Source organism: Prinia subflava, chromosome 17, assembly GCF_021018805.1.
Source record: "Prinia subflava isolate CZ2003 ecotype Zambia chromosome 17, Cam_Psub_1.2, whole genome shotgun sequence".
In the NCBI taxonomy this organism is placed as follows: Eukaryota; Metazoa; Chordata; class Aves; order Passeriformes; family Cisticolidae; genus Prinia; species Prinia subflava.
The window spans coordinates 7,366,025-7,389,350 of record NC_086263.1 but is presented as its reverse complement, the minus strand read 5'-3'; the positions used below and the strand labels follow the sequence as shown (position 1 = coordinate 7,389,350).

The window sequence follows — 23,326 nt, the reverse complement described above, 5'->3', positions numbered from 1 at the left end:
CCTCTTCAGTCCCCCTGGTTTTGGCATCAGCTGAAGGACAGGATGAATCCCCTGCTGCAGTTACCTGTCCCCAGCTACAGCTCTGGCTGGCCAGAGTGGGGAAGCAGCTCTTACACAGCTGAAGCAAGGTAAGGTGGCCCTACCTCCTCCTCACTGGCTAACACAGAGCAAGACTTAGAATTAATAAAAGGGAGAGACTAAGTTCAGCTCAGGCTTTGTAAAACAGTGACAGAAGATAATCCTTGTCTTTGTGCTGTGTTTTTAACAGCCTTGGCTTCAGTACTCGCAGAGTACTGCAAAAACCCCATTCTGCTGTGGTCATTTTATCTTTGTCTCTCACAAATACTGTCACTGGTGTCCTACCTGGAGTGCTGGTGACACGATCAGGAAATCCCTGGACAGGCAGGGTGCCCTGTGTAGGGCTGTAGATCCTGGTTTGTTAGAGCAGTATTAGCTGCCTTTCTGTACGGCTGGTCTTTTTTACTTGGAAGAAAGTGAGAAAGATTTGAATACAGATAATGCCATTACCAGTTAATTTAAAAGGCCAAACTGTGGTTTTTAACAATGCTAGACCTTTCTAAGCAATGTTTGAGAAAGATAAGGATATATTCAGAAGATGGATGTTTCAATTTCTGGCTGTCCAAAAGTGACCTAACAACATTATAAATTTAAATAGGATGAGGCTTTAATGGGTCTCCTAGAGGAAAAAAAAAGGTGTTTATTAGTAGAAATGTACTAAACTATCTGCACTTGACAAAGTGCTAGTGGAGCAAATTACTTCTAGAGAAACAAATGAAAATGTCAATTAAAAAAAAGTAATGGCTCTCTGAGTTGTGGGCTGTGGTTTTGGAGTTTTGGTTGTTGTTTTTTGGGTTTTTTTCTTGAAGAGAAGTGCTGGGTATGTTTTCTGTATTGCTTGAAAAGCTTTTGGTTTGTCTGTGTTGCCTTAGTTCTGTGAGTGTTGGGGGCTTTCTGGGGCCGCCCCTTCTGAATCTGCTGCTGCACAGTTGTATTTCATGTAGGCTGGAAGCTAGTTTAATATGCTGGTCTAATGCTTTCTCTCTATTATATGTTTTGTTTTTGCACTTTATTTAGGGAGCATTTTCCAATGAAGTGTCCACAAGCACAGTGCAGCTTAAACCACCTGGCTTTGCACTTCCATACGTGCCAGGGATGTGATGTGGTTGCTGGTAACTGCAGGATATCAGTGAAATGGAAATTCCCTCCTTACAATTTTCTGACCCCAATCAGCTTTTCTCCCTGGTGATGGGGAATCCTGAGGTGCCAGGTGATGTCTGGGTTTGCTTGGCAGGCACATGGGAACTGCTGGGTGTGTGAAGGTTGCCCTTGCTCTGAAGGATATTGCTGTGTTCAGCTGGAGGCTGCACAGAAAGGCTCAGGGAGGGCACGAGGAGAAGCAGCTTTTTGCCAGCCTTAGGCAGTGACACGATGAGTGTGAGCCTGCAGTGACACACGCACTTGTGCCATGACACACAGGGCAGCTGGGCCCTTCAAAGCAGTGAAATGTTTAGATTTTACTGCTGCTGTTGGATTTCCTTATGTTAGATGTGTCTTCAATTATTTTTTTCATAGCAGAATAAAACCAGCTATCTGAGGATAATGTCTGGAAAAACCAGACACCAGGAACCAAGTTGGTGAGCTGAGGTAAGAAGGGAATCATTGAGCAGTGACCATGGCACAGGCTGTCTGCAAATAGGGGTGGCAGGGGACACTTTACTTCTGCCAGTGTAAAATGTGATTAAGTTTTAACGAGAAATCAAGTGTTACAGTTCTGTCTCTAATCTCCAGGAGCTGAATACTGTAGCCCTATAAAAATATTACCTCTATTAAAACCTGCAAGATGAGATGCTGGACCCAAATGCACTTAAGGCAAGCAGCAGGCAAACAGAGTGTACTCAAGTCTTAATGACTTTTTGGAAAGGTTCGAAATAGTGTGTTCTTAAATTTGTTGCTCACACTGAAGCTGGCAAACCAGGATTTCTCTCAAAGACTTTGTTTTCAATCATTTGCCTCATGTTCATAGGTCTCCCCCTCAGACTGTAATTATGTAGTATTTGGTTACCTTCACAGGTTGCTCTGGTGTTCTAATGTGAATTTTCCTCATTTAGTAAGAGTCATCAAGTCCTACCTCATCCTTTTAGCAGCCTAAGAGAAACCAAAATGAACTGTGGTCACTTGATGTTTTTTAGTCTCTGCCCAGCCCACAGCAACACGAGGAATCCCTTGCTCTCTTGCTTCATCAGCACTTTGAACTGTTAGTGACATCTTTAAAGGCAGTCATATGCTGACACTGAGAGTTACAATTACCAGCCCTGCTGGAGGTACCAAAATAATGTCCTCAACATCAAAAGATGTTGTTTTAAATTATAATTAGGGTCTCCCTGGGTGAATTGTTTCATAATCTAACATATTTTATTTTTCTTGACATAAACAAGATGAAGAACAGTGACAGCAAGGACCTCTGCCATTTCAAATTAGTTAAAGCATCAGTATTAATTCTAAACTAGCTAATTACACTGTGAAAAGTGAGGAAACACAATTTGTCATTTATACTGGTAAAACCCCACAAGCCCAGCTTATTTTTGTGACTTTTTACTACATTCAGGAATGTCCAGCCACAAAAGATGGTTAATTATTTTTCTCATGATTGTATTTATGTGGCTATAAAATGTTCTCTCATTTTCCACATTCTGCTGAAAATGAGACTGTGAAAACATTCAGCTAAGCACAGGCAGATGAAGAATCAAAGCAAAATCAGTTCTTTTCTCAAGCCAGCATTACCTGTGCTCAAGCTGCTGCCGTGGGGCTGCAGTCCCCAGGTGGCCCTGTCCAGCTGCAGGTACAGGCACTGCTGCAGGGCAGTGCTGCAGAGGTGATTTTACAGGCTCAGCAGCTCCACAAATCAGCCTTGAAGGAGACTCCTTGATAAACTGTTGTGACTAAAACGTAATTAAACTGACTCTTCAGCACAGCATTTCATACCTCTCACCATATTTAAATACCTGTAATACCCTCTAGGGAACACTGTTGTATGTGAGTACATACATAAAACATGAGAGAAGGCATTAATGATGCTCACTGTGTTCCTCCCTCTTCAGGTGCCAAAGCTGCTCCAGTTCTAGATAACCCATGGCAAGGATTGAAATGTGTTCAACTACATACTTACAACTCCAGCAGGTATGAGTTAATTGCATGAAGACTTTATTTGCAACAAACTAGATACACTTGCTAAAAAAAGGTGGATTGCAGCACACCAACTATTTCAAGAATTTGTTTTTAAAGACTTCTTGCAGTGAAGAAAACATACTTTTTAGGGTTTTCAATATTCTGTAGTATTCTGTACTGCCTTACAGTAAGGCACTCTACATTGCATTTGGAAATCAAAGATCTCTGCTTGTCCAGGAATCAACAGTGACTTCTGCTTACAGTATTCTGTGCAGAATATTCCCCCATGCAACTATTCCAAGTTCCACAGCAAGAGCCAGGATATATGCTAATGGAATGGTAGTGAAATTTCAAAATAGAAGTAACTGTTTCACCTTTAGTTTCCGTCAGTGACATTTATATCAGCCTCATTTACAAACTTTTCATTATATAAAACTATATAATGGAAACTATAAAACTATATAACATTATATAAACTTTATAACTTTATAATATAACAGAAACCCAAGCTGTGACTGCAAACCAGAATGTGTCTGCTCTCCTATTGCTCCTGGCTCTGAAGAGCTAAGAAAATAAAGTGTGCGAAATGGGAGAAAATATGACCCCAAGGTAACAGGGTATGACCTTAAAGTTTCTAAAAGTCAGCAGGAGTCTGCTAATTTCACATTTTTAAAGATGTTTCTGTAAAAATGTACCCCCTTCATATTGTCCAGGAGGTATCAGAAATTACTAAATTTATTGATTTTGAAATACCTCTCAAGTTAGTTAAAGGGTCATACAGACACCAGTTTCTCTGTAATAAGAAAGTATTATCTAGGAGCAAAGTGGAAATTCTCAGAGCTGTACTTTTCAATGACACACTACCATATTAGCTCTGCTCTTCTCCCATATCCCTCACAGGTCTCATTTTCAAAAAGAAAAACGTGTCAACAACTTCCTTGTTATTTAGGACAACAACAAACTGAGAGCTGTTCTGGGACACTGCAGTCAGAAATGTGTAGTTCTGCTTGGGGAAACTTTATGGAACTGTTTATCTAATATGGAAAAACACCTCCTGACACAGCCTACTTTTCCTTATCCAAGCATATCCAGCAGCTCCTTCTCGATGCCGTGGCTGCCCAGTTCAGTTAAGCTGTAGTATTTGTGCACCACCTTCTCCTCTGTCACAACCACCACTCGAAGGCCGTGGGTATCCTGTCCCAGCTGACACCCTATGGCTGATGACACCACCATTTCCAGGCCTTTGTAGGACCCTCCAGCATTCCTGTGGTAATGCCCAGCAAATACAGCTCGGACACCTGTTACAAACAAACAAACAAACAAAAAAAGAGTGTGTATTTAGTTAGCACCTTACAGGTGTCACATTTACCTTCATTCTTTAATGGCTCATCGAGCATGAAGTTAAAACTAAGCCATTTACCCAAACTGCATTTTAAATATATAATTAGTAAACAGTAGTACATAATTCTAATAGTAATAAATGATTAATCAAACTTCATTGTGCTCCACCAGCTGCGTTTAGGGCTACTGAAGTCTGAGTTCCTTATGCCCACTGCAAGGTTTGTTTGTTGTCTCCCCACTCCTTTGCCTAGAAAGAAGGGACATTCCAGAAGCAGCTGATTAAAATATCTGCCTTGAGAATGATGGCACTGAAACACAGGTTGAAAGGCAAAGAGAACAGATCTGGATTTGTCTATCAGTATGAAGAAAATTTTTAATGACTTAAGGCTGTTCTGTTTCCTTTTTTTTTGTTTAAGGTTACTTATATTTTGGACTTTATTGGAGTAAAAAATACAGCTTTAATGAAATTTTGAAACAATCTGAAATGAAATGAATTGTGTCATGCTCACCTCCAAACTAGTAATTTCTACTTTTTGTTTCTGCTGTCTTGCAAATATAAACAAACAAATGGGTAGAAGCTGTACTCTTTAATCTGAATGGCCTTTTTGATTGTCTGTACATGTCAGATTTATGCTGCCAAATAGATTATCCTCCCCTCCCCATATTTGATAAATTTTAATGAGATGGTTTTATTACTACAAAACTATGAAATCTCCTTGAGTCTGAATAAAAACAGCCATCTGTTGCTAAGTACTTTTCTTTCCTGTCAAAGTTTGCAAACCCCCTCACAAGAGAGTTGAGAATGCAGCTTCCTCCTCAAGAGAGAACGTTCTGCCCTAGACAAAGCTTTTAATTCACAGCTTATTCCACCCTCCTTTGCCATTCGGCCTTTCCATGTTCTGCCCACAGGTACAGCTGAGCACCACACTGAACAACATTCACAGTTTGGTAAAAAAATACTCATCAGTTTTCTTGCTAATTTAAGGTAGTGCATGCTTTATTTTGAATGGAAACATGGAGTCAGTATAAACAGCTAATTTTACAAACAGGATTTGGGATTATGTTTTGGCATGCTTTGTCTAAGGTCCTTGGACCTTTGGTCCAGACCCTTAGAGCCTCCTGAAGCTGCATCTAATGCTACTTTATACTGCTGTGAAACAGAAAATTACTGGACCAGATGGCTAAAAATACTGGAAATTTTGTTGGCAGGCCAGAGAGGGGAATTAGTGAGACACTACAACCTTACATGATGTTTAAAAAATAAAAAACTAGCAACAATGGATTTTGCCTTCAGACAGCAGAAATTCTGGAAAACAGCAGAGGCAATTTAAAGCCACAGAGCTGTAATGAGGAACACACTACAACATGGAAATCCTGATTTCTCCAGCCAGAAAAAACCTTCCATATTTTCTCCTGCAGTAGATTTAGATCTCCTTCAGAGAGACAAAATGAAAAGGGAAGTAGGTAAGCCCATCTTAAGACAGCTGGCTGACATCAGTCTTTTGCTTTTGTGGGAGTGAGTGATCTGAAGACTGCTATAAAATATATAAACTTGGCTCAAAGTATAGTTAAAAATTAAGCAGCTCAGAAAGCAAAATATAAATTATTCTGCTGTGTGTCTGGTAAGAGCTACATGGGCTTTCATATTTCAAATCCAAGCCTTTCTCAAACAGCAAATGAGTCAAGGTAGAAAACAGAGAGTGAAGCCACCTTGGCACTGAGCAATGGCACATGGGCTTTGTCAGCTCCAGCTTGTCTGTTCCCCTGTTCCAGTGTATGAGGGCTGATTATCCTGCTCTGGAACCACTGCTCTGCATGCTGCAGGAGGTACACTTGCACTGCAGGACAGCTCTGGGAGCTTGCTTTGACTCAGCTGCACAAACCCAGCAAAACTGGTGAAGTGTTTTTACATGGTGGGAGAAGCCCAGCTAGAGTCCTCAAAGGCAGCAGTGGAATACCAAAGTCAGTGATGCCGATACGGTAACAAGGTAACAGGGACTTTTCAGTATTTTCCACTTTTGCTGTGGGTAAGCAGAACTACTTTAGTCTATGGAAAAATTAAGAACAAGTAAGAATCATAAACCCATAGTGAGGTGCAAACCCATGGGACACACTTTTAGTAACAGAAATAAGTACTTTGGAAGGGAATTAAGTTTTCTCTTTTTACTGGAAGAATTGTGTCCTAAAGTAGCATCTTCCCACCATCCAGAGAATTTAACATTTTGATTTAGAACAGGAAAAGGGGCCAAGACTTTGTGTCATCATATATGTAAACCAAACCCTGACTAAGTGCAATTAGAAGGACAGAGGATACAAAAGTCATAAAGGAATTGTAGTTATGCTAAAGAAAAAATGTTCCACTTGTCTGATAATTCTAGGAAAGATTTTGAGAAACCCACCCTAGGCAGAGACAGACTTCAGTTTTCAGATAGTCTTTAGTGCTAGTGCCAGTATTAACTCTTGTTACTGCTGGGTTACAGGACAGGAGACAAACAGGTCCCAGCTCCTCAGAGATGCTCACTGCTGGGGTTTTTCTGCAGGAGCACTGCTCTGTTCACTCAGCTGCACTGCACCAGCTGAACCAGTCACTGCAATAATACCAAGATGAGAAGCAGGCAATTTACTTTGCTCTTGCTTTTGATCTTTAACATAAAAAGAATCTTAGAGATGTATGCACTCCAATTTAATTTATTAATTTCAGATGTTTTTCTGAAGTAATGATGTCAAGTTGCTAGCAACAGACACCCCCACCCCTTCCCCCCAGCTCTGTGAGGAAGGAACAGTGTCCTGGCAGACCCCCTTTCTATAGCCCACTTTAATGTGTCCCCAGGTCAGTTCAATGCATCCAGCTGTACAATAAAACATGCATTCCCTTCCACTACAACAGAAGAAAAAAGGTTGAGCAGTGATTTGCTTTTACCGCTGGGTTCTTGAACAGAAGAATCAATGCTTCTTCAGAGCAGCTGGAAGAAGCATTGATATAAAAGCTGTATGAAATACTAAAAAACTCCTGTGTAAATAAATGTCCAAAGAATGGCACCTTCACAAGCGTTCATTATTTCATTTTTTATGAAATATACAGCTATTTGAATTTAAACATGACTGGAGGTTTCACAGTATCCATTTACTAAAAACAGCTAGATCCATTACTGCAAGACACTATTCATACTTAATGGATTATTCATTAAAGAAAAAATGGATTAAAAGCAGAATAAAGTAAAAAACTGTGCAGACAGTTACGCTAAAAAAAAAGCAAAACAATCCACACATCCTCATCTGATGTCAGACTGCATAAAAACATGCCACAGATTACAGAGTAACTGCTACCGAAAAAGGTCTGAACTGCCAAATCAATTTTTGATCAGGGCAGGACTGGAAGCCAGAGACACAGGGCAGGCTCCACCCAGTGCTGGCTCCCAGGTCTTCCTCTGTCTGTGCTAAAACTGTACCTGGGTCATGGAAACACCTAAACCCACCCAGCTTCGTGCCTGCTACCAAACATGAGGTCTATGAATCTGCCAATATGTGAAAAAAGTCAGTGCCTTTGTAAAAACAGGTTTAGATACAGGAATCAGTTCTGATTTTAATAAACCAAAACTGTTCTCCTGCCATGCAATTTACCATTATTTTCTGATCAAGCACAAAATGTCCTTCTTAGTTCTGATCTGAAAAAGCTGAATCTGAAAGACAGAAAGATTTTCCTTCTCCAGATCTGATGATAACCTTTCCCCTTCAGAATAATGCATCCCTACTAAAGAATGAAATACCTACTTTGGTACAAGTTCTTTGAGCCCAGAGCAGCCTACTTAGCAAAAATAATTCATGATGTAACAACAAACCCAAACAAGGATTGTTCAAGAGTCATGTGATGAGATACAATACTTAAATATGTTTATAAGCCTTAGACTTTACATCAGCTCAACCATGAAACAAGCATATAAACATTTTGGTTTTATGCTAATTCACAGACTGCGTAAGGCCACACAGTGGCTGTGGCAAGGCACGAGGGGAGTTACCAGCTCATGCAGTTCAGCATGCTGCCTTTGATGCTACCTGTTTCATAGGCAGAATCTTTACAGCACAGCCCAATTTTAACAGAATTTCAAACTAAGCTCCTATTTTAATTTGGATATCTTTTTCCAATTCTAAACTACACTACGAACACTTGACTCATGACTTCTACTGCAGACAATTTTCAAAAGGAAATTCAAAAGCACCTCTGAAGACCTTCCTCCCCTCTCTTTAGTTTCCTGTGTCTGCTTTCTAAAACCAGCTCACCAAATCAGCAGTAGAGCTTCACCAAGCTCTTTTTGATTTGCATCTTCCTCACTTTAACAACTTTGGGAAGTTGGACAATTTTTAGCAGCATTTCCCATCTTCACTTTTTCTGCTGCTTCTCTCTCTCTCTCGGCTTTATGACCCACACCAGCACCATGTATTGAAAGACGCTTTTCTTACAGAGAGGGTGTAACAGGTACTGTTCCACTGCCTCGCTGGCCTGACAGGGAAAGGGGTCTACACAAGTGTCTGAGACGTGCTCTGGATGCTGCACAGAAAAGGCTGGCACAGAAAGGGATCAGGAGGCTCCAGGGGATCCGAGCAGGCTCAGAAGCAGCTGCCTATGTACAACCATCACATCCTCACAAGCTGCAGCAGCTCGGATTTTATACAGATTATTCTCTGTAACTGTGGCCATCTTACAGCACCTCTGAGCTCCCAAGCAACCCAAAACAGAGGAATGTTCTGAAAGAAACCAAGTCCTCACTGAAATATTCACCACCTTTTTCAACCCTGGAGATACTGAAGAAAACGAGAAGAAAATTTTAGCTATCCCTGTGTTGTTAGCACACTTGATTTTATTTCTGACAAGAACCAAGTGAGAAAATACTTCATTGCACAAAAAGAAACTACAACTGAGTATTGTCCAGGAGGCAGTTTGTCTGTGTGGCCCCACAAACAGCCACACCTTTTCTATTCAGTGTTTTGACCAGCCTTTCTATTTTAGGAATAGTTAAATCACGTTAATGTCTCCATTTTAAACAAGAAATGCTAGCCAAATAATCTCTCTGCTTTATTAAACAAACAGGTGTATTCTGTAACCATGCAACAGTAAGAGTTTGTGAAACAGGTAACACCTCTTGACTTCTTGCAGAATTTACTGTTTTCTAGTTTAATTCAAGAAATACAGACTGAGCCCCAGTCTCTAGGGAAACTGAGTTGCAATGACATGGATGGAAAACAATGCACCCACGTTTACCTTGAAATATAAAAAAACCCCAAAGAAGCATGCACCTGGAAAACTATTTTTCTCACATAATCAGATAATATTGGGTTGTAATTGAATTGAACTAGTTGAAATTCCAGGGATGTCTGACTCCAATTTCTGTAATTACACTCACTTCTGTGGCTTGATTCCAAAATCCCCTGAACTCAGAAGAAGCTGTTTTCCAACTCTAGTTCCAAATATACAAACCCCATTTCTGAGGCAGGTTTGCTGTGTCCAAATTGTGACTGACCTCGCCTAGGCTGGAAATCAAACTGCTCAACCCAGCACTATGGACAGAGTAAAAATATAGGAAAAAATTACCAACATAAAAATAAACCAAAGAAAAGCAAGCAGATTTTCCAAATTAGGAGGAGAATGCCTGGAATAATCAGCATAGGCAATCAGTAGCATGCTTTATTTAGACTGAGCCTTCAATTAAATAAATGCTTTTCTCAGCAAAAGCAAATGAGACTGTAAAATAAGGAGAAGGCTAAATTAGTGCAATATGAATGACATAATAAATATGTAATGGGTACAGTACAGACCTTGCCTCTCTTCCCATGCTCTCTGTAGAGAATTTTGGGAAAAAAAGTGGTTCTTACTGAACAATGAAATTTATCACATGGTTCAGGTTATCACCTTTTAAGTGGTGATTAATGAACTATTTTTTACAGTAAGTGCATACATGAATCAATGTTCACTGCATTTCAGGTTGATGGCTCTCCATCCAGACTGCAGGTGAAGTTCAAAACAAACAAAAGGAGATATTTCTTCACAGAGCTGTGAAACATGAAATTCCCTCCTGCAGACCATTGTGAAAGCTGTCAGTTTTCACAAATCAACTGAACAAATCTAGAGAGGAATCACTAAATTGCATTATATTGACAACATCAATATGATACAGTAAGTCCTTGAAAGAAAAAATCTTGGAGGTGGGAAGAGGCCTGGAAAGAAATACCATTATGCACTCTTCTATCCTGTGCACGTCACAAGAGTTTGGAGAGCAGGGGAGCAGCAGACTGGGCTGTTGAGACCCTCATTCTGGTCCCATTACTCTGCTTTTCAGTTAATGGTAAAATTAGATTTTAAAGAGAGCTATGCTTATCCAAAAATCCCTGAGTCATCACACAATTCTAGTTCTCAGTCAAGGACTGAAGAAAGAGGACAGACTAGAAAAAGCTGATCCTAGATACATTTGTCCCCAAAGTGCAGGAGCTAGAGAGGAGCACCAGTAGAGCTGAAGTGGAAGCTAACAGGTGGAGAAGCAGTTCTGTAAAGACATTAAATTGTATTGGAGAATCTGAATGTTACCAACACTCTTGTACCCTGTCCAGGCACAGGGAGATGCCACTCTGAGATGTGTGTGTACACCCCCACACAGGTAAGAGCACACAGGTATTTTGTAAAAGGCAGTGTTTCTGGCAAATACAACCATTTAAGTCATATGGATAAATTGATCTTGAACATTTTCCCTGGAGTATCAGGCACAAACTGGCTTTTCTTTCTTCCTTTCACTTGCAGACTACAGCTGCTGTCTGAAGTGCTGAACAATGTGGTTGGTTCAAGAGTAATACCTGTTCTCACAACAATTTTGCACTCCAAAATGATGTTCTTTCAGCTTCCCTACAAGAGCCACATTACCATAGGCATTTTTTGCTGCACCTTTTTACTCCCTCAGGCACGTGGTGTACCTCATCTTTTCAAGACTCCAGTGCTACACAAGAAATGATAATATTTAGAAGTCTTTGAAAACAAAATCTCTTCAGTAGAATAGAATTGATTTTATCTCATTGCAATTTCAGAGTGCTCGCATTGCCTCATCTGCCAAGCAGGTGTTAGAGCAGCAAACAAAGATGTGAAAGCATCAGTCACTGTTAACTGCTCAGTGTTCAGGCAGTTCTCAGACTCTGTTATCAAAAAAACCTCAATAATTTCCCAACAGAGCATAAGCAGAAGGGAACAGTTCCACTGGTAAGCACTGGGGATCAACATCCTCCCTTTCATGAGCTCTTTGGCCAGCCCTCAGTAACATACAGAATTATTTTGTGTAACCCTTTGGAAGCTCTCTGTTATCCTTCCTCCTCAGAAGAGCTGTATGAATAAAAGAGAACTCAGTAATTAGAATTTACATTGCACAGCTCTATAAGCATCTCAATATAAAAATCCCATGCATTCTTTTTTGCAAACATTATCCTGCAAACGTGCAGGGAGCCTCTGCCTTAAATTTGCTTTGTACCCTAAAGAATCAGGAATTTGCCATGGCTGGTGGTCAGTGGGTCTGTGTGAGTAGGAGATGAAATATTATTTTGAGAAGTATATTTATGTCAAAAGCTTCTTTCTATAAGATAACTGTCTTTAAGACAATACTAAATAGAGCTATATAGAAAAGAATTTTAGTGTCACTTGTTTTTCCTGTATAATCAGAGGAAAAACAACAGGCACAGCCAGAGGGTGATTCCAGATCACCTAATTAGAGCACTGCTCTAAATAAGCCTTTCGAGGTCCTGTCTCTAGAGGGTCACTCTGTCCTTAAAAGTTCATTTCTGTGAATGCCTTCTGTGACCTTTCAGTGGAATTTACTTCCTGGTTTTGTTGCTGTTTTCCATTTGAAAGCGATGCTTTCTCAGAGAGCTGACACAAACCCCAAACAGTCCTGGATTGCTGTGTGCTCTACGGATCAAGAGAAAGCTTTAGCCCAGTGGACAAAACTGATTTCAAAAATTTATCCGAGAACAAACATTACTTACTGTCCTTACAGACTATGTATTTTGTACTTACTGCTGAATTTCTGAAAAAAATTTTAAAAATCTATGTCTATGTGTATCTCCACACAAGATTTACATTACCATACCTCAGGAACTGTTCTTACATAGAATATGCCAAATGTGGTCACTCTACCTGGGCCATAAGTGCATAATTGCAACTCTGAAGGAGGTTGATCTAAACCACTGAAGCTGAGAGTATTTAAATTACCTTCAATACTGACACATAAGCACTGAGATTACTCACTCAATGTATGGGCTTTGCCAAAATCAAGGTCTCAATGGCAGGAAGATGAAAATATTACTCCCCTGTCAACTCTGATTACACAACAAAGAAAATAATGAAACATAGCATATGTTGTCTGGTAAATTTTAGAAACAACAGCTTTCAACACTCCATGTCTTAATTTTGTGCTCAAATATATCTCAGCTGTGGATGTTCTGAGAGCTTCTTCTTCCTTTAACACTGCTCTCCTGTCACAACATTTCTAAGAGGAGAATATAGATATATCACACTCTTTTAATGAGTAAAGGTGTTAGAAGTTACAGCACCTCCAGTCACAAATATAATGAAAAAATACACATTTAATGAAATTAGGTTGTTATTTTTGCCCCTATGTACATATTAAGTACTTTTAACCACATCTGAAAAATTGCTTTGAAGACACTGGGATGAATTTAAAACTTTTTAATTAAAATAAACTGAAGACTGTAGGGAATTTCCTTCTGTATATTTCTATTTCTGGTCTAGTTATTTTTCTCTAAGATACATCATCTCTCAGCTACATAGATCACCTATACTCTGAAACAAGATCTTTTTTCAGCCCTGTTGGTGAAAAAACATCTATTAATTTAGATTTTATTCAACAGAGCTCCTAAGTTCAGTTAAATGCTTTAGCTGATTTGTGCTATTAAGAAACATTTATTATTATATTGTATTGACTAACATAAGTACTGCTCAGTGTGTCAATGATGGTTCTGAGGACAAAAAGTCTTTAAAAGATTGCCTACAGCTCACCAAAAATACCCATACTTTTCAGGTCATAGAAAAAATATTTAATGTCCTAAGAAAATTTTACTGGAATGAGATATATAAGACAAAGTAGGTCTTCTATTACATAAACTGCCTAATTTGAAAACTTAATTTGCTGCTTATGTTTATCAATGACACATAATTTGCAGACCAGATTTTTGGCTAGACCATTACTACTTCTTGATTTCCTCTACAATGCTATGAGGAAACCTATTTATATCAGCACTGTAAAATCCTTAAAAGCTGAATATGCATTTCATGCAGCAGAGTCGAGTGACTCCGGCAGATCTCGCAGATGAGAACGTCAGGTCAGCTCTTTCACAGTTCTTGCACACGGGCTTTTTCTGTACTTAATGTCTGCATGTAGCAGAGACAGAGCCTTTAAGCCTTTGACAACTTAGGCTTAACTTGCAGAAGTTACACCAATACACCTTCAGAAAGGTATCTCTGCAGAAATGCTAAACTCTGTTCTCAACTGAGTTGGTTTTCACTGTGACTGAAATCACATTTTCAAGGACAATAGTTGTTATAATGCATTTAAAAGAAATATGGTCTAGCAGGATTTCTTACACATGCAGCTTACAAGTATGGTTTAACTTTGCACAGTAGTAATACATATTTACAAGTGCCAGATTTTCAATTATAAATATTTATCATAAGGACATGATTTTATCTTTAATTAGCCCAACTGTTAAGGACACTTCTAATGTGAGAAATGCAATTCAGTATTTCATACCAGATGTAGCTTCTACAGCTAGTCTTTTATCTCTGCTTGTAATGAGCAGATACTTACACCAAAACCATTATGTAACATGGGAGTGATTAGAAGAGAATAACTAGAGAAGAGCTGGGCTTTGGAATTAAAATCAGAATTTTCTGAAGTTGCATACCTCAGTTTAAAGCACCTGTAACCATATCACCGTATGATCAATAGGACCATACTCTAAGTATCTGACTATTTCCTACTTGATCCATATGAATTTCCTTGTTCTCATGAAGACCTGAATGACCAGATTATCTTTCCTCTCCTGTACTTCTGTAACCTGCTGAGTTTTCTAGAAGCGTTTGACACTTCTAGAAAAAGTATAAATATGGGAACTGGGGTAATTCCAGGTTTGACCCTGGGTTATAAATAACTAGAATATGATGCCCATCTAATTCTGCCAAACACCCTAAACCATGTATGTTACTGACATAATGACACAACAAACACGGTTACAAGCGCTGAAACAGCAAGAGGCAGAGGAAGGAGAAGGCTGGAGGAGAAGAATAGCGGCAGCCTGGTGGTCTCCTAAAAAGGCAGACTGACTTTCTTTTTTCCAGAATAAATAGTTACACCAAATTTCTAAATTAAAAACAAAAGCAAAGTATGTGGGATTTCACTAGCAATATTCTGTGTTTTGATCCTCCCAGAATGTATGAAGTGAACTGGGGGAAAACCAAGTTCACATCTAATGATGTGCTAAACTTGATTATTCTTTGGCAAAGCAGAGAAAGCAAGTGGTGTCCTTGCATCTCTCTGCCTCTACCCCACCATGCCAACAGCCTCTCTGCAACCTGCTGAGACCTCTGTGGTCTCACAAAGGCTGCTCTTAAATGGAATAATAAAATGGAAACAGAATGCACCCGTTACTAAGGTAACTCTGAGCCAACTTTTGATTCAGCTCATTTTTCTCAGCAGTCTGAGTTACTGAGCTGCCTGTTCTCTGTATTCATTTCATTAGCAAAATGTTTGATTATTGGCTTGCAAATGTTACCTACTGACGCAGTGTATAGTAACGAGCATGCCAAAGAGCAGTGTTTAAACACACTCATTAAGGAACCAAACAACTTATTAGAGATGGGAATGAGGGACACAAGGAGAAATGATGGAGGGTGGCACAGAAAGGAGTTTGGGAATTCTTCCCTAGAGTTATATTGCTCACTTCCCATTCCATTCCTTTCCCCATCATTTAAAGCCTTCCCAACTTCTGGTTAAGCCTCTGGACACCTTCTAAGAAACATGAAAACATAACAACGTTACAATGATAATGTTTCTTTTACCACTTGATTAATTATGTTCCCAGTATTGAGTGTTGCCAAATGTTAGTAAATCAACTGGATGCCACAAGATCCTAGAACAGAACTGCTTTGGTTCCCACATGAATGCCAGTTTCCTGGGATACACCCATGAACTGGGATGTGCTGCAGTCCATGGTCCACAGCAGTCACAGCTGCCCAGCTCTCCAAGAGCAACACTTCCCACTAAATTAACATTGACAGAAAAATGGAAAACGATATGAAGTGTTCTCAGCATGTCTCCTTATGGGGAAAAAAACCCCACTTGTAAATCTTGAATCTGCAAGTATATCACTGCCCTGGAGAGCCCTCAGATAGCTGTGAATTTTTGCCCCACTGATTGGTAACAGTAGGAGATTGAGAGCTTGGAAATTAGGCTGAGTTGGATGAGGCCAGGCTTAACACTTAGATGGTAAATTAGGAACAAGATCATAAAAAATTTGCATTGTTCAGTAATCCAAATAATGTGCTCTCTTATAGATACAGAGAAAATGACATTCTGATGCAGAGATGGCAGGAAATTTTGAGGGACTGGCACACTCCAGGAACATGAAGGCAATTACCAGAAACAATGGGAACAGCATGGAGGAGTAGCTGTGTGCTCTGTCTGTCTCCATGGCGCTCAAGTGGCATCACGCAAAGCTGAGGGATTTGGTACAATTACTCATTTAGCACATGCTCCACCTGCCCTTCATCCCAGACATGGCCCCTATTAGAAACGGATGTGCAAAGGATGGATTTTAGCAGAGCAAGACTTGTTTTAACACTGAATAAATCTGGGGTGCATTACACTCTTGGTTTAAAATTGGCTCAGTGTGGGAGAAAGCAACCTCCAAGGTAATTGTGAATTCTGTTTCCATGTTTTATGTAAAACATAAATTCTGTATTTTTCTCCTATGGCAATACCTGATCTTCCCCTCTGTAGGCAGGAAAAACTCAGGTTGTCAGTACTTGCAAAATGGAACCCTTGCTATTTATGTTAAGGAACTTTTCATGTTTAGCTTTTTACTTTTCACTCAAAGTTTTAAATTTTGTTTGGTACTTTTTACAGGTGAGTAGATTCAGTTGATGATTTTGATCTAGGAGAAACAATGAGGCTTATAAACAGTATTCAAAAATTCCTTGAAAACAGTCCCATTTAAGTCCAATTTTGTCTGGCAGGAGAGCCATTAGCAATTTGAAACAAAAAAAGAGTAGGAAAGTTTGAGGAAATACCTGCGTTATGAAACTTTTCCATTATCTCCTGACGAACGGATTTAGGCAAGTTGAAATAATCATCGTCTTCATCAGGTTTGCTCAGAAACAGAGGGATGTGCTGAAATACAATTATGTACTTGCATTTCTGGTTTGCAGCAACAGCCAGCTGCTCATCGAGCCAGGCATCCTGAGCTTGCCTTTGCTCAGGGCACTTGGAACAATCGTAATATAGCTGAGAATTTAACACCAGAAAGAAAACACCTCCAACCCAAAAGCTGAAGAAGTCATCTCCCCAGTTCTTGCAATAATCATCTATGGTTTCTTTTGTTGGAGTATTGCCAATATCATGATTCCCACTGACTAATACCAGTGGTATGTCCTGGTCAGTGTTTTTCAGAACATTCTTTAAATCTCGCTCTTGGTCTTTTTTCCATCGGCTTCCTAAAAAAAAGAAAAATACAGAACATTAGAGTGTTTGTTTTCTTCATTTTTAGCTTTTGTTTATGGAACTATGCACAGTAAGAAAATACTGTCTATGAGATGTGATCACGAAAACATCTCCCTTTTATCCCTGTACACCCAGGCAGTGCTGTCCCTCTCTTCCCAAGGCCTCAGCCATTTCCAGCAGCTGGCCTGAAGGCAGGACCCAGCAGAGCACAGCACTGGGTGATGCCATGGTCACTGCTTTGCACCAGGAGCTTCAGCTGATTCTTTTCACCTACAGACTGATGTGGTGAAAAAATAAAATGCAGCAGCCTTGGATGGTGTAACAGCACAAGGGTAAAAACCAGGTCAACTTGTGACTTATATTTTATGGCTGTGCAACAAAATTAAGGGTTGCTACGTTTGAGGGGTTGTGGTTTTTTTCATTATAAGAACTATTTTAACAGCAAAAATTTAATCAGTGTCTTGTGGTGACTTATTTATATGATGAGTTTCTTTTAATAATAAGCATGCTATTAAATTAAAAAGTGTTTGTGTACTTTGCTAGTTTTCCCTGCATCTCTGCCTTTATATTAATATGCATATCCATCCAGATACTCTTCTGGATGTCAGGGATTTGTCCCTACCTACAAAGATTTATCTTATTGACAGACTGATTTACAATCACTGAAAAAATTCAGAAAGGAAGTTTTAAAAGGGTAGCTATTTTCTTCCAATGATGACAGAGGTTTTCCTATGTTTTCTAAAGACTAATCTTTAACTAGAGGCCAACGATATGATTATTATTATTAATGATTTAAATGAACATGTATAAATTAGTTTTGTCCCGCAATACATAACACACATCTAGCATGGGCCCATTTCACACATAATAACTCTGTTTTTTAACCAAAAGCTGTAACAGGATTTTTACAAGAACTCTGAATTCAGGTTTCTAACATACACTTGCACACAGGTCTATGCCAATCAATCAACGTATACTTTAAAATTGTGTTTATTTTCCTAACTACACACATACCTTACACACAGAAATGCATAAATGGGTTCCTGTATTGCAACTATGAGATAAAAGAGGTTTTTAGAATTTCTTCAAGATGCTTATGATGAATATGTTGACAAACGCTGACCCTTTATAACAAATATTTTGTTTTACACACCCTACAATTACAGGCTTCAGTACCACCTCATTGCTGTTACCAGAATTCTACAGCTTTAGAAAAATACTGAGAAAAAAAACATACTAGGTCTAAATTATAGTTAAATGTAAGGATATTGATATGAGGTGCATTAAGTCAAAATCCACAGCTCTCTTTGGTTTTAACTGCTGCAGAGGGTAGAAAGTTATTGTAGGAAAATCTTTGAGTAATTTGACAAATACTGGGCATATGATACCCAGGGGAGTCCAGAACATAGTGGAGAGCAGATCACTTTTTGAGGTACATTAATGGTCAGTTTAGGCTGTTCTTGTTAATCCCATGAAAAAAACTGGACAAATAATATCTATATTACTTGGAGATGCTGAGTTTTAAAAAATAAAACCAAAAATTCAAATAAACCTGGCACACTGCTGCCCGCAGGGTAAGGAACCTGGCTGAGAGTGCTGCTTTTACTGACACTTCCCATTTTGCTACGCAAGAGTTGGAAATTTCAAGCTCTGAATATGAAAACGTCTGGGGGAGGAGGGCGGGGAAATGCGAGGGGGAAGGCTCTGTTTAGATCCATGTAAACACATTACACCATGTTAAACTCCATGCTATCACTTTGGGAAATTTAGCTAACAGTTGCAGAGTATAAAGACATTTATGCAAAAGTTACAGAAATAATTTGCAGAATTATGTATACCTCTTCCCAGTGGTGAAATTCAAGCTCTAGAGACTAACACTTAGATTAGATTTGTTGAGAGCAGGGCACTGATTCCCTCATTTAATGAAATATTATTTCTATAGCAACAGAGAAACATATTCAGTGTTTATTGCAGAAAACAGATTGCAAAAAATGGAAAACAAGGTCTCTGCCCAAGAGCCTAGAAAATCCTACTAAAGAGGGACTGGTTTAGAACAATTGCCGAGATGCAGTTGTTTTAAACTTTTGCCTTCTTTCTTTCTTGGCAGAAGGTCAAAACAACTTCAAAGAAGAGAATCCTAAAGAGACAAAAGTGGGGAAAAGTGGAGGATGTCTCAGGACCTCTTGGTGCAGTGCTGGAGAGGAAGGGTTGGATGTCCCAGTGGCTCTGAGCTGCACGACCACAACACAACACACCATGTGTGCCACACACCGTGTGTGCCACACACCATGTGTGCCACAAGGAGCCCTCCTGAGGCACCTCCCCCGACTTTACATCTAAGTATCAGGTAAGGAAGGAAAAGACAGAGGTAAAGAAGGAAGCCACTGGAAAATTAAAGTGGTCCCTGTCACAGCATAAAAGATATCCTTTTAATTGGTCTCAGGCACAGAGCTATAATATCTAATTATTCCAATTTTCATGAAAAACATTTCTGTTTGATGGACATGTATTTCTTTGGCTTAGAGGGAACTTCGTTGTAGGTAAATAGGGAAATAATATAGTGGCAAAAGGCAATACAAAAAAAATATTTGTGAAGTGCCATGGTACATGCAACTGAAATAAATTTCTGTGATGTTTATCCTGGCATCATGTGCAGTGACATTTTTAAATCCCAGGCGACAATTTTCTGTCTTTATGTTAGGCTGTGTAAATAAAGTCTTGCCCTGAGATAAATGACTTCACAAATTAATAGCCCATAAAGGGCAGCTTGGCTTTTATGAAAAATATGAAAGTGAGAACTGTTGCTGGTGCAGTTGTGTGCAATTTCCCAGAGCTTCCCAGTCTATCATTTTTGAAAGCTGAGCGATGTGAACAGGAGCATGAAGGTGCAAAGTCACCGTGCCTGTTGTTTTCTGTTGTGTTTCCCTGTTTGCCTCAACAGCTCCAATGTTCTGTGCTGCACTGCTTAAAGGAGCCAAGACAACCAGCCTTCTTCACACACTGAAAGAGCACATTTCAAGACAGTATTTTACAGCATTTTTGCTGGAGCTGCCTTCAGTCAGCAGAATTACAGATTATTATGACAAAGAAATAATCCTTTAGCTACTAATCCTTAGTTACAGTTTTCTTTGGTGTTCCACAGAAGGGTGCGCCTCTCTAAGAACGGGTTAGGTTTCATTTTTGTAAGGCACCAGCTATTAAAAACAACTTAAAGCATTGCTTCCCCCCGAGCTGTATCTGCACTGCTGATGGCAATTTTTGTATAACACAATTCTACCCATACAGTAACCTCCACCAACTCTGTAACTTTTCCTCCAGAAGTATTCCAATTGAAAAATTATCAATTAATTAACAATAGCACCAGCTTTTCTACTGATGTGAATCAGGAGGGGAGAAGAGGGGGAGTTATGATGGCATTATGAGGTGGTACCCCCAGGCATTCCTGGCTTGGTGTTCAGAGAAGTCTAAGTACTCCCCTCAAGGCAGGAGGAGCCTTTAGCTCAGATATCTTCAAATAACTTAACAATATGCAAAAATGTGGCACAATAGTTTCCTGTATTTCTCATTACTTGGTCTAGTATTTTAATGTATTTTAAGTGTCTCAAACTTAGAGGAGCTGCAAACACATTGTTTTTTAACGGAAAGCACAAATTTTCAGTTTGAAGAAGAAAAAAAAGAAAAATTAAGTTTTATGCCAGCAACACTCATGAAAGGCCCTGATATGGTAACTGCAATCTGTTTAACATTTAACCCAAGAGACTGACTATCAAAGAACAAGTAAAGCTACACTGCAGACAAAAATACTACACAAAATATCAAATAGAAATTGTACCTACATTTGATAAAAGCAACATAGAAAAGTCAAAACACTACTGATGAAAACAAGATTTAGAAAAACACTGGGCCCATTCTTTCTGTAATTTATGATGATACCAGAAGTACTCTGACATTAAAAGACAACTAATTATTGTTGAAAGCAATCACATGACTTAAAAAACAACAACAGACAGATTTGTGTATTTTCCTGGGCCTTACAGTGCATCACAATTGCTTAAATCAAAGAGTCTATCTATTTTGAGCAGTTCCTGTTCTTGAGACATATGTCCTGTTTCGTGTATTTTCATGACTGCCTGCAGCTGCCCTACTCCTCCATTTAGAGGACCTCCCCTAGCCCTATTCCCTAAATTTCTAGGGAGGAGGCGAGTCCAAAGCCATACTCAAACACGCTCTTTTTTTTAGCTGCACTGGAGGAAATGTAACTGCTACCTCCATCTCTGTGGGCAAGCAGCCTCCTCCTGTGAAACCAGGACTGCCTTTCATCTCTGCTCTTGACTTGGATACCTGGCTGTCTGCTCCAGATTGAGAGGGCTACAAGCAAGATCCTACATTGTCCCTGTCTGCTCCCCCCTGCCCAAGGACAGCCCCACTGCTGCCCCTGTCACAAGTCCAAACCCAGTGTATCATCAACACCACACTGTCCTTACCAGGCTCCTTCTGCAATTGCATCTGATTGCTATGCACCAACGTGAACAAAACTCTGAGCTCTAATCTTGCCACTTCTCAAAACACCAACCCACAGCATCCCTTCAGAGCACTGATGCAGATGGAGCTTCCCCACCCCACAGCTCTGACACTGCTTCTCACTGTGCTGCCTCCTTTCCTGCCCTTCCCATCTCATCAATACAGGTGACTCCTCCTGACTGCCAGGGCCAGACTCTTCCCTCTACTCATCTGTTTACAGTTGCTCATCTCATAAAAGCAGCGATTCTCTCGTGGGCCATGAGGAGAACAAAACACCACGTTCTTTTTTGTCCCAGGATGCTACAGAAATGTGACCATGGACAGGGCACTGCATAGAAAGGAAAGACCTCTCTGGCCACCCCATTCAGCCTTACTGGTGCTCTTTGTTGTTTCTTGCTTTAAACTCAAAAACTTCCCCTCTGGTGTCTGCTGTAATGAACTAAAGCAACACACTGCGTCATACCAAATTATTACATGCACGAATAAGCTGATCCATTTTAATAAACCCATTATGGTCATGTTCTGAAATAGGTTTTTTGCTTTAGTCTGTGCTGTAATAGCTAAAATGTCTCCTCTCTCTTCTTTAGACATATATATTTCTAATCTTCAAATAGCCTGAAGACAATTTCATGATGAACAAAAATTATGCCGTTAAAAATAATGTAAATATGACTATATTCACTCCTGAACAAACTGACTGACTACTCAGTCTAACTTACAAAGCACCTCATTTCATTAGTTCCAGTGAAAAGCAGAATCTGGAAAACTCATTTGTCTACAGCTGTAAGTGACTTTTTCAGAACATTCGAAACAAGTAATAATCTGTTCTGAGACTCAAAAAGTGATCACACAAAAATTTCTTACATGAAAACACAAATTAATTTTATTATATTACTTTGAGCATTAAAACAAGAAGAAATTTTAACTCTAGTTTAAGCTAATAATGAACAATTATTACATTAAGGCAATGACAAAATCCCCAACTGAACAAGGAAGCCTATTAGGGGATCAACTGCTCCTGGTTTCAGTGCATGACATTAAATATAATGACTGCAAATGCTGACATTTTTCTGAGTGCCAGCCACACAGGTACCCACTTAACAACCTAATTCATGGCATTTACTGCTCCACGTTCTGCTGTGAAAATAAGTATTATCCTTCACTTAAGCTCAACTCTGCTCTTATCCTTACTCATCTCCCAGCAACGCTGAGCTGTCACAGCAAGCACAGGCCACCACGGCCTTTGGGTCTGTGCTTCTGATGAAATCATCACAAACAGGAAAAATACCTCAACGCTACAGTACCAAACCCAAACTTAATTAAAAGCACTTCAGACAAAGATCTAGCACTTGTACTAGATTTTTAGTACTGTCTCTCGTACTTGTATCATAAAATATAAGATCTGAGAAAATTGTGTAACTAATTACATATCCAAGATTTTAATATTAAGAGATATTGATCTGCCAGTTGGATTTCTAACTTCAACTGTAGACTAGACTAGAGAACATAGAAAA

The 23,326-nt window shown here is 39.4% G+C and overlaps 1 protein-coding gene across 1 annotated transcript in view; it reads right to left on the bottom strand.

The window, feature by feature from the left end:
• Positions 1 to 3,199: 3,199 nt before the first annotated feature.
• The window catches only part of CPPED1 (calcineurin like phosphoesterase domain containing 1), a 39,371-nt gene continuing 19,244 nt past the window's right edge, over positions 3,200 to 23,326 (bottom strand). The window contains exons 3-4 of the mRNA XM_063414096.1: positions 16,862 to 17,284; positions 3,200 to 4,484 (exon numbers count right to left, since the gene is read on the bottom strand). Of these exons, the coding sequence (XP_063270166.1) occupies positions 4,261 to 4,484; positions 16,862 to 17,284 (647 nt within the window). The 3' untranslated portion in view covers positions 3,200 to 4,260. The remainder of the gene's footprint in view (positions 4,485 to 16,861; positions 17,285 to 23,326) is intronic.